Genomic DNA, 15,749 nt, shown 5'->3' with positions numbered 1-15,749 from the left:
GAAAGCTACTAAATTGGATAGATATAGCCAGCACAACATCAAACTGGGCTGGACTGGTCCTCTCGCTTCTACCCTCGCGCTTGGGAACACAGTAGGGATCGGTCAAAGTGGTATAATGTGATATTTTCCACTCCCGGGACCCCTACTAAATTTACTCTCGTACTCTGGGTGGTAAGAGAGCCACCGAATGTAGAAACTTGATACGTATACCTACAGCCGATTATTAGCTGTAAATCTATTTTGGGAAGGGTTTCATCCAATGGCTATGAGGCGAGCATGGAAAACCTCAATGCAAGTGTGTTTAGCTCACTACAATCCACACCTATTTATTATCGATAAAGTCTTCAAATGCTCAAAGTCAGTATGCACTGCTGGTATGAAGAGGTCCTATCGATCGTCGTATATAATGTGGCCCCAGAATACAGCAACAGAACATTTATTTTTCATGATCGAACGTACATAACTAGTCACAATTTGGGATTTTGATATTTTTTTCAAGTGTGAGATTTCTTTTTTCTAAATCCAGGATCGTGTTTTATTTTATAAGTTCAACATCTCGCAAATTCTGCGAAGCTTAAGAAATTTAAGCTGTGGTCTAATTGATTAATTTCCTCCTAAATGTTACGCTTCGAAAAAAAATAAAATTTTCGAAAATCCCTCTGTTGTTGATCAGCCAATTTTCAAGAACGTGTTTGTAAAAACTGATTCCTTGTCTGTCAGAAAAAAGTTTCCTATTCTAGCAGGTTTATTTAAAAAAAAATCATCTGTCAAATTTAAGTGAAAATTCCACTTAAGTTTGACACTTCGAAAATAAATTATTATGTTATTAAAACCCCTTTGTTGTTGATTGTCCAATTTTCGAAAAGGCTTTTTTGTCAAAATTGATTCCTTGTCTGCCAGAAATAAGTTTGGTGGAAAAGCAGGTTTAATTGAAAAATTGATCTTGACTTTTTTACCTAAGGGATGAGTACTTAAGGGGGTTAATTTAGTGGGAATGACACTGATGAAGACTGCACATTGTAGTCGAAATACGTATCTGTCATAGATACCAAAATTAATTAAGTGGAATTAAATGGAAGATAACCTTTTTTACTGTTTTAAAATTTTTATAGTTATTTTGCTTATTAATTTGGGTTAATGTTCTCGGGTATGGTATTGGGAACTCATCCTGTTTTTCCCGATGGATCTCATTTTTTAAGTCTAACATTTCATAAACATTTTCTAAACTCATTCTTCTTATTTCACACAGTCAAACTAATGACCGAATCGGACTAAAGTCAATCAATCTGACTCCCCCCCCCATACCTTTTGTATTCCAAGCATGGCGTTCAATTAATCGTTTGTTTGCCTAAAAGTAAAATTAATTAACTATCGTGGTTCCTCGTTAATTGGAACGATGCATTTAAAAAATTTACGATGCACAATTTGAATTTGAAAATCTGGTAGAGCAGGTGAGCCATATTATTGAATAGAATAGAAGGTCCAAGACAAAAGCGGAGTGGACTTAAGGGGTAAGTCACTCAATAATAGCTTGGGAACATCCATCGGCACACTTTCGGCACAATCCTGTAGGCATTGGATTGTTCATTAAACATAATGGGAGCAGCGCCAGCACAGTGGAAACGGACACGGAATCAGCGCATTACTTCCATTTTGCCCGCATTTACTGGATGTCCTTGAGCCGCCGCTTCGTCGAAGTCGCTACTTTGAAATTGCCCAGTATTTTTCGATTGGTCGAAATTCCGGGCAATTTGGAGGATGCATAGCTCTGGGACAAAATCGATCTTGTTGGCAGATCCACCTTGGAGTAGTGGCAGCTGGCCAAATCGGGCCAAAAGATGACTTTGTCCCTATGCTTGCGGATGAACGTCAATACACGCTTTTTCAGGCATTCTTTGATGTAGACTTGGGATGCAATCGTCGAGGATGTAACGAATGGTTCCGTCAAAACACGGTCGTACCAGAGCCGTGCACGCTCTTTGGCCATGGAATTCTGCTTCATGTGCCGATTCGAATGTTTACTGGCTTTGTACGACTTGTTTCCTTCCCTGGCAAGGATGTTCCGCACTGTTTGAAAGTTGGCGTTGTACCTTATGGCCACACCGGGGTTGGCTTTAACGCACCTCAACACCTTGCTGCGCAGCTGACGCTGCCTGGTTCCAGTTTTTTCGTAGATCCGCTGATTCCTTTCCACAATCAGGGTTTCCTTGTAAGTTTTGAGCACTCGACAAACTGTTGTTTTCGGCATCTTCAGCACTTTAGCCAGTCACTCCGGATTTTCCAGATGTTTGTGCACAATATGTTTTCTTCTTTCAAGTTCCATCTGACGTTATTTCTGAACGCGATCGACTACTTTGATCAAACTTGCACCACTTTTTGTTCTCTATAGAAGTGTAAACAAACCACTGTCAAAGATTTTCGATTCCCAACACTAGAGGCGTGCTAGCGGCCCGCGAGGGGGTACCAATTCTTTTAGTCAACCTTTAGTATGTTTCGATGTCATTTTCTTTTTTAGATATTGCATTCCTCCTTGGTTGCCGCTAGACTGCTATTGCAAACTAAAACATTCAAGCTGTCAGAAATACCGGATTGCCAAATATCACAATTACAATCGGCATACAAGCGGCACACTTGTGGCACACTGAGAAAAAAAATTGAACTAAGGTTGGTGTTTGGAGTGACCTTCCCTTTGAGCGGACTATAGATACTATAGTTAATTATTTTTACTGGATTACTGGCTCCTGTCAAATATCATTAATGAATTGGAAAATCTATTCATCAGAAACGTGTCTACGCTAACTAAAAGGGACTTTTCGATTTTTGCAAAAATAGCTACTATTAATATATTCATATATAACTCAAATGTAAAATGAAAAAAATACCATTGAAAATTTCAGAATTTCGATTATAAATTAAAAATTTAAAATTCTAACATATAAATTTTAAATTCAATCTTCATTATTTAAAAATCAAAATTTATTATTTAGAATTATAACACTTCAATTAAAAAATAATAATTTAAATCCAACATTTAACATATGAGCAGTTCCACGCCAAACGATGAATTGGAAATACTCGACCTTCTCCGATTTGCATAAAACTTTGTATAATTGTGCGTCGTTGGCAATAATTCACAATTTACAAAAGTTTTAAAAGTGGTCAAAATGAGAAAAATTATGTCTTGCTGAAAAAAGTTGTTAGTAACTTTGAGTAAAAATTCCAGAAAAGAGTTCAAAACTCAAATATCTCAAAAAGTATACCATAAATTCTTGTATAGGGGAAATGAATGTAATGTCAGCCTAAATGCCCTTGGGCCCACACATAAATTCAGCAATCGACTAAATTTTCAATAGCGACCAAAAATATCAATTAGTACCGTCCCAATGACGCGTTCATCTAGATAAAATTGATAAATAGCAGATTTTTAGCAATAAGCCCGATCTTAGATCCATAGGCCAACATTAGAGTCATTTCCCCTATGTTATTAAAAAAGCTAATGAAAAATGTAAACTTATGGATTATTTCAAACCATGGACACATAAAAATTGAAAAATATCGTTGAACATGAACATGCTGAACATGAATAATTAAGTGGAATTAAATGGAAGATAACCTTTTTCTTTGTTTTATTTAAGCATTCCGCTAACAACCCAATGTCATTACTTCATGAATATTTGGTCATATTTTTTAACGTATTGCTACACGCAAAACAAAAATCTATTACAATAAATGTTAGTTCCGCTTCCTATCATCCTCTGTTCATGAACATCGCAACGAATGTTAGAAATTGACCATGCAGGCGATGTAATGGTTTTTTTGTCTTTTTTATTTCGTGTTCTTTCTACGCTTTCGACTATACCAGTAAGCTTGTAGAATGACGCACATTGTAGAACATTGTAGAGCGACGCACACACTTGCCTCGAATCTCTCCAGCAGAAAAAGCATACGAAGTCGAGTATGCGAGAAAATGAGCGCTTCATGTTTGCTTTTAGGCTATCCTTATTCAGAAGCATGGAGAGAGGAGTGGAGATAGCACTTCGTGTCCAGTTCGGCATATTGTTTCCTATTTTTTTCAACATAACTAATTTACCTCACTAATACACTCTACATTTTTCGGTCTCCAATTTTCTTGCATTGGACCGCAGCTAGGCATATCGCATCCTCGGTTCATGTGGTCTCCACTAACATCCTCTGATGATGAATCCCACATAATTGTAAGCGAATCTTACATCCCTCGGTAATTTACCTCACTAACCTAACGTCCTCTAACTACGTCTAACGTCTAATCTAACTTACGTCCTAACGTTTAATCTAACTTACCTAACATCCTCTGATGATGAATCACACATAATTGTAAGCAAATCTTACATCCCCGGTTGGGTGTAGTACGCTTTTAAATAAAATTTCTACACAGGAAACAATATTTGAGACATTCTAAATCGTTATCTGTGCAAAGTTTGAAAATACGACCAAAAGTTGATGTTTTACTAATTTCGCCAACTTTCAAGCGTCCGTAGTTTTAGCGGTGCCGGTGGTGTCTCTCACACCGTCGTGATTGCCTCTCACTCCAAAGGGTCTGGGTTCAATCCCTGTCGGTGCCATCAGGATTTTCTGAGGTATCAAATCTCTGATCACACCTTCCTTCGGAAGGGAAGTAAAGCCGTTGGTCCCGGGCCCATGAGTTAATGGGTCGATAGGTAGGGGGAGGGGGTGCTGCCTCCATGGCGTTGGAAGAATTGGTACATTGGTTTGGCATGTTTTTTAAAAGTTTTGGTCTGAAGACCCATACTCGCTGCAATATATTCCGCCCATTGCTCTGGAACCAGCGGAACGAATCCAGAAACATTCAATAACGTTCTATGGGACCAAGGTATCTTTCTACTGTTCAATACTGTGCTAAACTAACGCAGTATCGTCATGGCATTGTGACTGGATTGCGGTTATTTTTCTCAGTGTCGTTAAATGTAATCGCAAGTTTGTTTCACTCAGATTTTGATCATAATCATATCCAGTTTTAAGCAGATGTGAAAGACTTGCGATTATGGGCAGTAGAAGTTCATTATGTACACAAAGGCCACAGTAACTGTCAAATCTGATGAATGATGTCACCGTGATTTGAACTATAGAACAAAAATATAGGCAGCAGCTGACCTTTAGGCTTTATCCCCATGGGCAATAATCGAGAACCATAAGTTCAAATACGATCCAATTAATGAATATTTATATTTTTCCTGTAAATTGTACATGGTTGATATATGATTTGAAATAGATCGATAGATAAAAAAATAAACAACTTTTTCCTGAAAAGATTTCTTAAGTTTAATTAATTTTGAATTAGTAATAAAGGCAGTATTTGATAAAAATGGCACACGAACAAACAACAGTAATTTTTTACCTATTATAAAAAATAACTTTAAATTTTCAGAGAAGATTTTAGAGTGTAGTGAAAAAGTAAAGAATACATCATGATACGAATTCGAGCTTTTTGGGGGGGAATGACCGTAATCCGGATAAAACCCTTAACAAAGCAAAATATGAGCTTTGACTTGGTTTGGGTAATTGGTTTCTTACATATTTTGTAAAATGAAAAAAAAAACTAAATTTTCAAATTGTTACTATTTTTCCATTCCTTGTTCAATTTGTTAACGGATTATGAATCTGTAAAGAGTGACATAAAATACTGTCTTTGTGTGGTGTAAAAGAATTGATTTTTCGTGCGTTTTGAAGTGATTTTTTACGTAAAAATGAGCCGAAACTTAGAAGTGTGATTTCTAATCAACGGCACAATTTTTTGAAACATAATATTTTGCCCAAAAATCTGTATTGTTCCATGAGTCAATGGCAACAATGACGACAACAATAACCATTGGTTTCAAATTTGAAACTGTACCAAATAGTCGAGTATTAGTACAAGACACTGAAGAAGTCTGCACATTGTAGACGAAATACGCGTATCTGTCAAGGATAAGCAAATAAAGTAGTGGAATTAAATGGAAAATACTAATCCTTCTCTCTCTCATTATACAGGTATTCCACTAAGACGCCCACATTCATCAGGATGTACCAAATGTTTAAGACAACATGTTGTTCTACTCGAGATAAAGCACCTCTCAGGTCTTCATAAAATTACATGTGTACGTTATGGACTAAACAATGTTCACTGAAAATTTCAGTCATTTATGGTATAATAGTTAAAAAGTTACAGCTGTTTATGTGTGTGCCATTTTTGTCGAATATACCCTTTAGCTTATTCTGTAACTGAAGATAATTAACTGGAAAATTAAAAACTCGTCTGAAATCATATGCTCAACGACTCGGAGACGAACCAGCGTTCGGCTGAAAGTCTCCTTAATAAAAATAACTAACTAACTACATATATGCTCAACGCCAACAATATTTCAAACATATTTAATCCAATGAGGACGAAAGTCCTAGATTTATTCATATTTTGCCAAAAATTACTCTAAAGTTTGATTTATAGTCAGAGAAATACATTTTATCGGTTTCATCCGATATAATCGATGGTAAATCTCTAAAAACGAATAATATCGCTATTTATCGGCCACATCTCTGATATCGGATCACATCTCACACAATTATCATGACAGGTAACGGTGACAGCCGTTTGTTTATAAGAAAGGAGCATCGTCAACAGCGTTGCCAGATATACCGATTTATCAGTATTTATACCGATTTCCAAACTTGATACCGATATACCGATAAGGTTTCTCAGCATACCGATTTTTGAGATTTAATACCGATTTTATTTAATGATCAAAGTTATTATTGCCTGCTTAACTGTCAGAGAAAACTTTGTGAGAGACTTTTATCTTATTGAATATCGCAAACTGTTTGAGCCAGCCCAAAAAAAAATATTCATCTTTAAAAATGTCTTATGTCTGACACTCTTTCTTCAGGGATCGAGAAACAGCTGATGGCTCATCCCGATAATTCCTGGGAATCGGGAAATACTTTCATTCAGTAAACAAATGGGTTCATCAAAATGTTCGATTGTTTAACCTCCTGAAGTTTATTTAAGCTGCCCTTGAAAGTGTCTTCCAATGTTTCCTTGGAATTTTCCTCCACCTTACCCCGTAAGTTATTTTCCGATTCCTCCCGGAAAGTTATTTCGACTTCTCTTGGAAGCTTCTTCTGGCTTCGGTCGTATGGATCTTCCGTCTTCTCCCGCCAGTTTTCAACTTCCTCAGAACTCAACTTCCCCAGAAGGGATGATTCCAGAATTTTATTGCGGTTCCACTAGCTTCAGGAAAACTCCAGGAACTTTTAAGAAGTTCTGAAGCTTCAGAAAAGTCAAGACTTTTGGGTAAGTTTAAAGTTCTGCAAGGGTAAGTTCCGATAAATTATATACAGTTTCATTAACTTCTGTAAAAATTCGAGAACCCGGGCAAACATCAGAAATATTTTGGAAAATTCACAAGTTCAAAGAACTTTCGAGAAATTTAATGGTTTTTAGGACAGTTCCATTTGTTTCATGATGATTGTGAGAACTTTACGACAGATCAAATAATGTCTAGAAAACTGCTGAAACTTCAAAAGAGTTCCGAGAAACTCAGGGAATTTCCGAAAACTTCAGCAAAGTTCCGAAAGGTTTTTAAAAGCTTTGGAGAAACGTAAAAGAAGTTACATGAATATTAGAAAATTGTGAGAACATTTAAAAAGAAAAACCAATCGGGAAGGTCTGAGAACTTCAATGCTGATGATGCATTAATTTCATGAACATTTTAAGAGACCTTAACAAGTTTCGAAATGTTCAAGAAAGGCCAGAGACCTTCACAGAAGATTAGAGAATTTCCGGTAGCTTCATTATTGGTCGTGATTTGCTAGATTGGTTCCGCTGTTTGACAGCTCAATTGGTTACTGAGATTCCATCCGCCAGACTATGAATATAGCGACTATACTACAGCCCAGTTAGCGAAAAAGTACTGTAATTGTATTGGTTTGCGTGGGCGTACTTCGGTTCGCGTGTAAAGGGCCTTACCACTTTTGTTTACAAAAGTGTTTGTGCCGTTATCAAATGTTACGCCTGACATAATGTTCATGTGATTTAGTGGTGCAATTTCCAATTATGGAATCACATGAAAGTTATGTGAAATTCACATGGATATTTTCCACTGGTGTGATTTATTTTATGAGTGTAGACCCAAATTAAAAGGAAAGCAAAGTCGCCCTATATAGATTTTTTACAGGTTGACCCTATGTACCACTTGGGATTCTCAGGATATACTCGGCTAACGAGGTACCTATAGGTATTTAGTTCGCAGATGCTTCGCATAATAGATTGAGTTCTTTCCACCCCAGGATCGATTAAATTTAACTTCTCCGCAGGTCTCTTGGAGCAGACAACCGACCCTAGCTACTAGAGCAAACAGAGAGAGAATATTCAGCTATTAGCTGAGGGCAGTGATGCCACATTTTTCGAATGTAGATCTGTATTTTCATCGCAAAAAATCTTTTTAATCTGTATCTTGCTGACAAAAATCTGTTAAAAAAAATCTGTATAATTTCCGTTTTATGGTCTTAGTGCGGATTTACGTAAATCTCCATTGAGCAAATTCATAGTTCAAAATAGTTCAGTTTGTTCTAAGTTTAGAATCATAAAAAATTACTAAAGTTTCATTGGCGTAGCTAATGGGGGTGACAAGGGGGCCAGGCCTCTTCAGAAATATCTTGCCCCCCCCTCCAGATTGTTTGGTGTTATTTTTGACTCACCGGTATTTTGTCAAGTTCGATGTTACTATTTAACAGAGATTAATAAAATTTGACCATCAACAACATTTTTTTTAAGTCCTTTATGTTGGCCAGTTTTCCTACATTCTGGACTAGAAGAAACCATTTTGAGAATCTATATTATATCGATATTTGATCGATGGTAAAATAAAACGTCTTCAAGCACTGCAAATTGGCCATGACTCCAGGGATTTTTTTTTAACTTCGTAAAACTTCAAGGACTTCTAAAAAGTTCAGGCAACATTGTAGACATTGAGGAAATTTAGTAATAATTATGGGAACATCATAGATCTTCAGAAAAATTCGATGAAAGAAGGAACTTGGAAAAGTTCTGAAAACTGCGTAGAAGTGGAAAATTTGTAGAAGTTAAAGGAACATTATTTTATTTCATGGAAGCTCATTATTTATCAGGAATCTCTTAGGGAACTTTTTTGAAGCCTAGTGGACTTGGAATAGTTGTGGAAATTACGTACAAATTCAAGAAATTTCGTTCGTGAAACTTTGCTAAAAATCATCGCGAAACGTACAAGTGCGGCAAAATTTATAGAATTTCGTAGCATTTTAATGAAGTTTGCTTCCTAAAGAATTTGTCTATTTTAAAAATCTTGAAATCCTACAATCTTGATGTGTTTTGTATCTCTTCTACAGTCTGAAAATACAAAACATCAAGAACCAGTTATGAGAGACAAATCTGTTTTCGGCTGAAAATTTCCGTAATGAATTAACCAAGGGAAATGTCGGCTTCGGCAATACCTTAACGTATTATCGTCAGCGGGGTAAACAAAGTCCTAGAGCACTCAAATTTGGCCAATAGATGCTCTAAAACACAATGTATCCACATGCCAAAATCAAGCTCTCAAGGACCTTGTTTACCCCCCTGACGAGGTTAAGGTATTGCTGAAGCAAACATTTCCCCTATCAAAAATCCATAGAATTTGATTTTTTTTGTCTGAGATTACGAAAACCTTTATCTGGACATTGGACATAACACAGAACTTTTACTGGACGTTTAGTCGAATGGCATGCAATAATCTTTATTTCTATAAGTATGCTTTTCAAATATAAAAATATCAAGTTGACTCTTCGACTCACAAACTTTAATCAACCCCTTTGTTGGTTTTCTAAAATGGCTTGTTTATCGATTTGACGAAAAATATATTTAATTAACCTTCATATCTGTAGCCATGTGATATGATTAATTAAACAAATAGAAAGGGAAACTAAAATCCCTTATAACGAGAAATCAGAACATCTGAACATCAGAAGTCCATTCGAAAGATTCCAAGGCAATTCGCAGCTAAAATAATAATACTCATTTAGTGAAAAATCGATTTGGATTTGATGATCAGATTGAATTCAAGTTGCTTAGAAGGGAAAAAATGATTATTTATCGTAAATAATAAATATAAAAAAAATATATGTAATTTATTTATGCATTTATTTGACAAATCTGTCTATTTTTCAAAAATCTGTAATCTGCATATATCTGTATCAAAATATTGAAAAAAAATCTGTATCATTACAGATAAATCTGTATATGTGGCATCACTGGCTGAGGGATGATCCAGCTTGCGGCTTAAAATCTCTATAATAAACACACACACAACATAGACTTCTCTGACGTTTGTGAAATGCACAAGTATTAGTGCAGAACTTGGTGTAAATTATAAGTTTAGTGCAAGAAAACCTTTGTGTTTACCCAAAGTTCTGCACTAATACTTCCGGAGAACTTTGAGATTTGGGCGTAATTGCTTTTGTAAACAAACACGTCAATCGCTGATTTCTCGCGAATAAAAGCACAATATCGATATCAAATGATAGAGGAATCATTCATCTACCTGTTTATGTTGTTAGTTTTTTAGATTGAGCTTTAATTCGCGAGAAATCGTCAAATGAAGCCTTTGTTTACAAAAGCAATTACGTCCTAATCTCGAAGTTCTCTGGACTTGTGCAGCTTGAGCTTGATTGACCGCCCACGGTTGCTACTCTGTTATTGCCAGATCAGCTGTAATTACACAGAGAACCAATAGACGATGCTTGGGACTAGCAATCATCATCAATGTGTAAAAACTGGTGATCTTAAATTAGGCAATACCAGCGCCGGCCGCGCCCGAACACAGGTCAAGAAAGGAATGGGAAGGATTGTGTTGACATGACACTCGCTTTGATGACGAAGTTCTCTGGACTTGTGCAATTCATAAACGTCAGAGAAGTCTGTCTATTGCTTAGAAAAGGTTACAAGAAACCCTGAGCTAGAAGAGCTCTGTACATGTCAAACAAATATCTTAAAATTGGCAGTTTGTTCACCACAGTAGTTATTTGATTCAAAGGCAAAACGAAACCAACATCCGGGAGACCTTAAACTTGAAACCAAACTGAACGTAATGGAGTAGGTAGAAAAGAAACCGTCTAACAAATGCTACCTCCTGCTGCAGAGCACCCGTTTTGAGATTGATGATACCCTAAATAACTGTCCATAGTCGCTAATCAGCTTCAAACTGGAGAACATAGAACAGCAACACTATTAACCAGTGTGACTTCTAGGAAAGGTAAAATTACTTTTAAAAGAATATGAAGTTCGGGAAATTTCCAGTGAGAGTTTGAAGGGATGTTACAAAAAGTGCAGAGCACATCTATTAATAGTAATTCAGAGAGGAAGTTCTGGGATTCAAAAGACATTTTAAGAAAATATTCGAACATCAAAAGTCAAGAAACCGTCTTTTTGGCTAATGAAATTGGATGATGTTACAACTAAAAGCCTAATTACTATCATCAACTTTTTTAATAAAAAACGCCGTTTGCGATTATGAACAGTCTAGCATACCCAATGCTTAACTCCCGTAATACAGTAATGTTAATGGTTATACCGCTTACTTATCTAAACAAAATCTATAACATATGTACACAGTTTGTATTCAGGTATCATCAATCGTCCTCTCGCGAAACTAAAAAAAAAAGCGCTATCGCTTGTAGATGATAACCGGGAACCGAAACGGTGAATAGGTTAACTACAACTAATAAACAAAACAAATAAATAATAGATAAAGACGGATAGCTCAGGATAGACAATAACTAAAACAATATCCTTTTATCATCTACCAATAGACAGCAGAGAGGAGCTCATCATCTTGTTTGTACTTACTTCCGGATGTTGGAAAACCCGAACATATCCTCCGAGAACATCGCCTCCGCATCAATGATCACACTGTTGTCTGCGTGAAAACCTCCGTCCAGCAGCGAAATCAAATCTTCCGCCACGTAATTATCACTGCCCTCCTCCGTGTCGTCACCGCCTTCGTCGTCACGTGAGAGTAAATTATTGACCGCTAGGTTTACGTCAAGATTGGTACGTTGCAGTTCTCTGATGATCAAATTTCGACTTTTGCCTTGCAGCACGACCTGTGCTTGCGTCACCAATTCCTCCGGAACGAAGGGAGCCGGCACCGATACCAGCGATCGACTGCCGGAGGATCCTCCTCCCATAATCACACCGGTACTGCGCGAACCGGATCCCTGTGAACTGCTGCCACCGCGAACCGAACTGCTGGTGCGCATGATTCGAGCCCGCGAGCGACACTGTCTCGAGGCGGGTGAATTTTTCGAGTTGTTGTTCGACTGACTGGCCGCACTGCCAGCATTGCCACTGGTCTTGTTTGCGTCCTGTTTGCTCAGATCCAACCGCTCCGGAATGATCGAGAAAGCTACGCGAAACGCACGACCATCTTCGAGCAGGACGCCCAGATGGGCCGGTCCGACCACAATTTGTTTGACTGGAACTTTGAGCGACTGGAGCGCCGGGAGTGTTTGGACACCGTACTTGTTGATTTTGTCCGCCACCTCACGGATTCTGTCGGAAGAAAAGGAAATGAAATTAGAACGCTTGATACTGTTGGCCCTTATTACCGATGTCACTTCACGGAGAAGTGATTCCCATTTGATTTACACGGCAATCACTTCACCGTGAATGACAACTGGTCACTTCACTTCGTTTTCACCATGAAGTGACACCCGTAATAAATGTCATTATAAAGATGTAGGGAGTAAAATTTATTTGGCAAACGGACAAAGCAGCAGAACCAGAAACAGCACAACCTAAGACTCTTAGCATAAAAATGAAAAACCAAAATTTTCGCTTAATTTCGTTTTAACTTTTATTGTCATCAAAAACCAACTTTTCCTCCCACCGTTCCTGCATGACTTCATCGATGTTGATCCGATCGATCGGATCCGGTTCGAGCAAGTAGCGCACCATCTGTATCGCATCCAATGAAATGGCTTTTTCCACTTGGGGCCGGAAGGTAAACTGCCTCGCCAGTTGACATTTGATCAGCTTTTTCAGGTTCTTCTCATCGAACGGCATCGTCCCGTTGAGCATGATGAACAGCACCACTCCCAGAGACCAGAGATCCGCCGATTTTGGGATGTACGCTTTCCCACTGACGATCTCCGGTGCTGCATACGCGGCTGATCCCCAGAAAGTCTTTGACATCAAGGCCACCCCGGTTTCATCGATGCAGGTGCGAGCGAATCCAAAGTCCGACAGCTTGATGTTCATGTTCTTCGAAATGAGCACGTTCTCACATTTGAGATCCCGGTGGGCAATATTCAACCGATGGAGGTACCGGATGGCATCTGCCATTTGGTAGAACCAGAAGCGACTTCGCTCTTCCGAAAGGGCGCCATATTTCCGGATGAAGCTCAGCAAGTCTCCTCGCTCGGCAAGTCGCATGAAAATGAACACCCGGCATCCTCTTCGCAGGATGCTGTGTGTCTGGATGATGTTGGGATGATCGATCCGTTCAAGGATTTGCAATTCCCTCGGTAGAAACTTCTTTAGAAAATCTTCATCCTTCGATTTGCTCTCATCGATGATTTTGCAGGCCAGTTCCAACGGAGTCTGCGAGCCATCGTTGTCTTGTTTTGGATCGTAGAACTTTGCTCGCATTACCGTTGCAAAGGTCCCCTTTGCAATGCGACGCCCCAGGAGGTAACCGCGCGATTTCAATGCGTGATGATCGGGAATCTTCTCGACCAGTTGTTGCCGCACGGCCAGTAGGGATGATCTTCGTAGTGGCTGCAGCAAACCCTCGGCATGGCATTTTTGAACGGTGGACATTTCGTTGTCTTCAGTTGATTTGCGGTAATTTTATTGGAAAGTTTTTCAAATTTTCTCCCGTAAATTTGATATTTTTATGCAGTGGTAAACGTGATTTCCAAGATAAACCGGGTCGATCGAACCGAATGGGACTGAAAGAGGACAAAAACGCGATCCGTATCCGAACAGTTTCTCAAACAGAATTGACAAATCGAATGAAAATTTCAAGTCATGGATAACTGCGATGGATAGATCCGAAGACAAACGAACAAGTGCGAGCCCGAATAAAAACGAGATGATCTAAAATCGCCTTCAAGGCAGCCAAACTTTTGAGCTCGTTCTGGAAGTCTTTTGAACTTTTCTTGAGAGTCTTCTTCATTCAAGTGTTCTTTATACCAGTTTTTTTTTGTGTAATCTTCCTTGGTTCTTAACGACTCTACCAGCGATTGTTTGGAAGCACGCTCAGCGGAGTATCGATTAACAGGCACAGCAGGAATATCGAATACGGATTTCTGAATAAACTGTCGCTATTGGTAAAGGCGACGATGGATCGAGTTATGTGTGAAGAGCGGAAATACATACGAGTGACACAAGCTTCAGGAAGTCCGGCCAGCTTCTTGGCTTCACCTTTGACATCGACATTATGGCAGAGAAATTTGGGACGATGGGGGAAACGTACACCAATCTGAAGCTAAGCAGATTTTACTTGTGTGTAATTGCCGATAATGACACCCGCAGAGAAATTCGTAGACGCATTGTGACAATGAATCGTATTTACTTTGGACCCCAAAAGACGCTCCAGTCGAATGAAGTCTACTACGCTACTTACACTCAAAGAAAATCAATTATTTTGTTCATAAGAATAGACTTATACTTCTCATTACCTTATACTAAATGTTATTCATTATTTCACTCACATTAAATTCATGCAGGCACACATAGTAACCAAGAGATATTTTATTGAAAAGAATTAATCATATGTTATGACCAAAAACTATAAATATTCACTTATACTTTTTACATAGCACTGCTTTGAAAAATAACAGTTGTTTTTGACTGAATCGGAAAAGGATGTCAACTACGTGAGTAGAAAATTTACAGCTTATATAATAATCATCATTCCATTAATAGTTTTAAAATCATCAACGCGAGATACTCGGTACGACAGGTGCTCTCGGTATGCAGAAGGATCAACGGCATGAGGACAATTTCGGATCCCAATCATAAAGCAGTGTGAAATTCATCTTCAGTTGCACACTATACTTTCCAGATCAATGCTCGAAAGCTCGGTGCTGTAAATAATTCGGGTTCCAGTATGCACGATGCACGATGCACGCGATGATGCATGAAGTTTTATACCACTCATATATCTATCATTATTCATAAAAAAAATCTATTCACACTAATTCGTTTTTTTTTTTGCTTTTTTCTAATGAAATATAAAAGTAAACAATATTGAAAAAGGACTTCATCAATACTATATCGAATTCAATGATTCTTATGTTTCAAAGTTCATAAAAAGTATAAGTCAGCCTTATACTTTTCATTCAAGCACGATTCATTGCATCCATAAGACTTATACATATGTTTAATTACTTATCCTTATACTTTTTATGAGCGGATGGCAATGGCAAAAATCTATGTGGTTTGCTTAATACATTCAATATGAATAATTCTTTTCGTGTAGACTGGTGATCCTCTAGGGAGGAGGTGCGACGCGAACACTGGCGCGGTAATCATAATACGACGAAAGAGGAAATGCTTACCCAAGAGCGGCTGAACACTGTCCTAGTGCCAGCGTGGGACTCTAAGCAAAGCTGTACACAATGGTTCCACGGTAAGACAGGTTAGGGCAGTTCCAACAAGCCGCCCTGGACAAATTAAAAAGTTTTAAATAACGAAAAAG

General features: G+C 38.1%; 1 protein-coding gene across 1 annotated transcript; it reads right to left on the bottom strand.

Annotated features, from left to right (window-relative positions):
- Positions 1–12,892: 12,892 nt before the first annotated feature.
- Positions 12,893–14,604, bottom strand: LOC135700548 (testis-specific serine/threonine-protein kinase 1-like). The gene has a single exon (XM_065221063.1). It carries the CDS (start codon positions 13,862–13,864, stop codon positions 12,893–12,895), a length of 972 nt encoding a protein of 323 aa, XP_065077135.1. The 5' UTR covers positions 13,865–14,604.
- Positions 14,605–15,749: the final 1,145 nt, after the last annotated feature.

Source organism: Ochlerotatus camptorhynchus, unplaced genomic scaffold (genome assembly GCF_037179485.1).
Source record: "Ochlerotatus camptorhynchus isolate MF236.1 unplaced genomic scaffold, CSIRO-AGI_Acam_v1.1 ptg000138l, whole genome shotgun sequence".
NCBI lineage: Eukaryota > Metazoa > Arthropoda > Insecta > Diptera > Culicidae > Ochlerotatus > Ochlerotatus camptorhynchus.
Note: the sequence above shows the minus strand (reverse complement) of the source record. Positions and strands in the feature narration are given on the sequence as shown.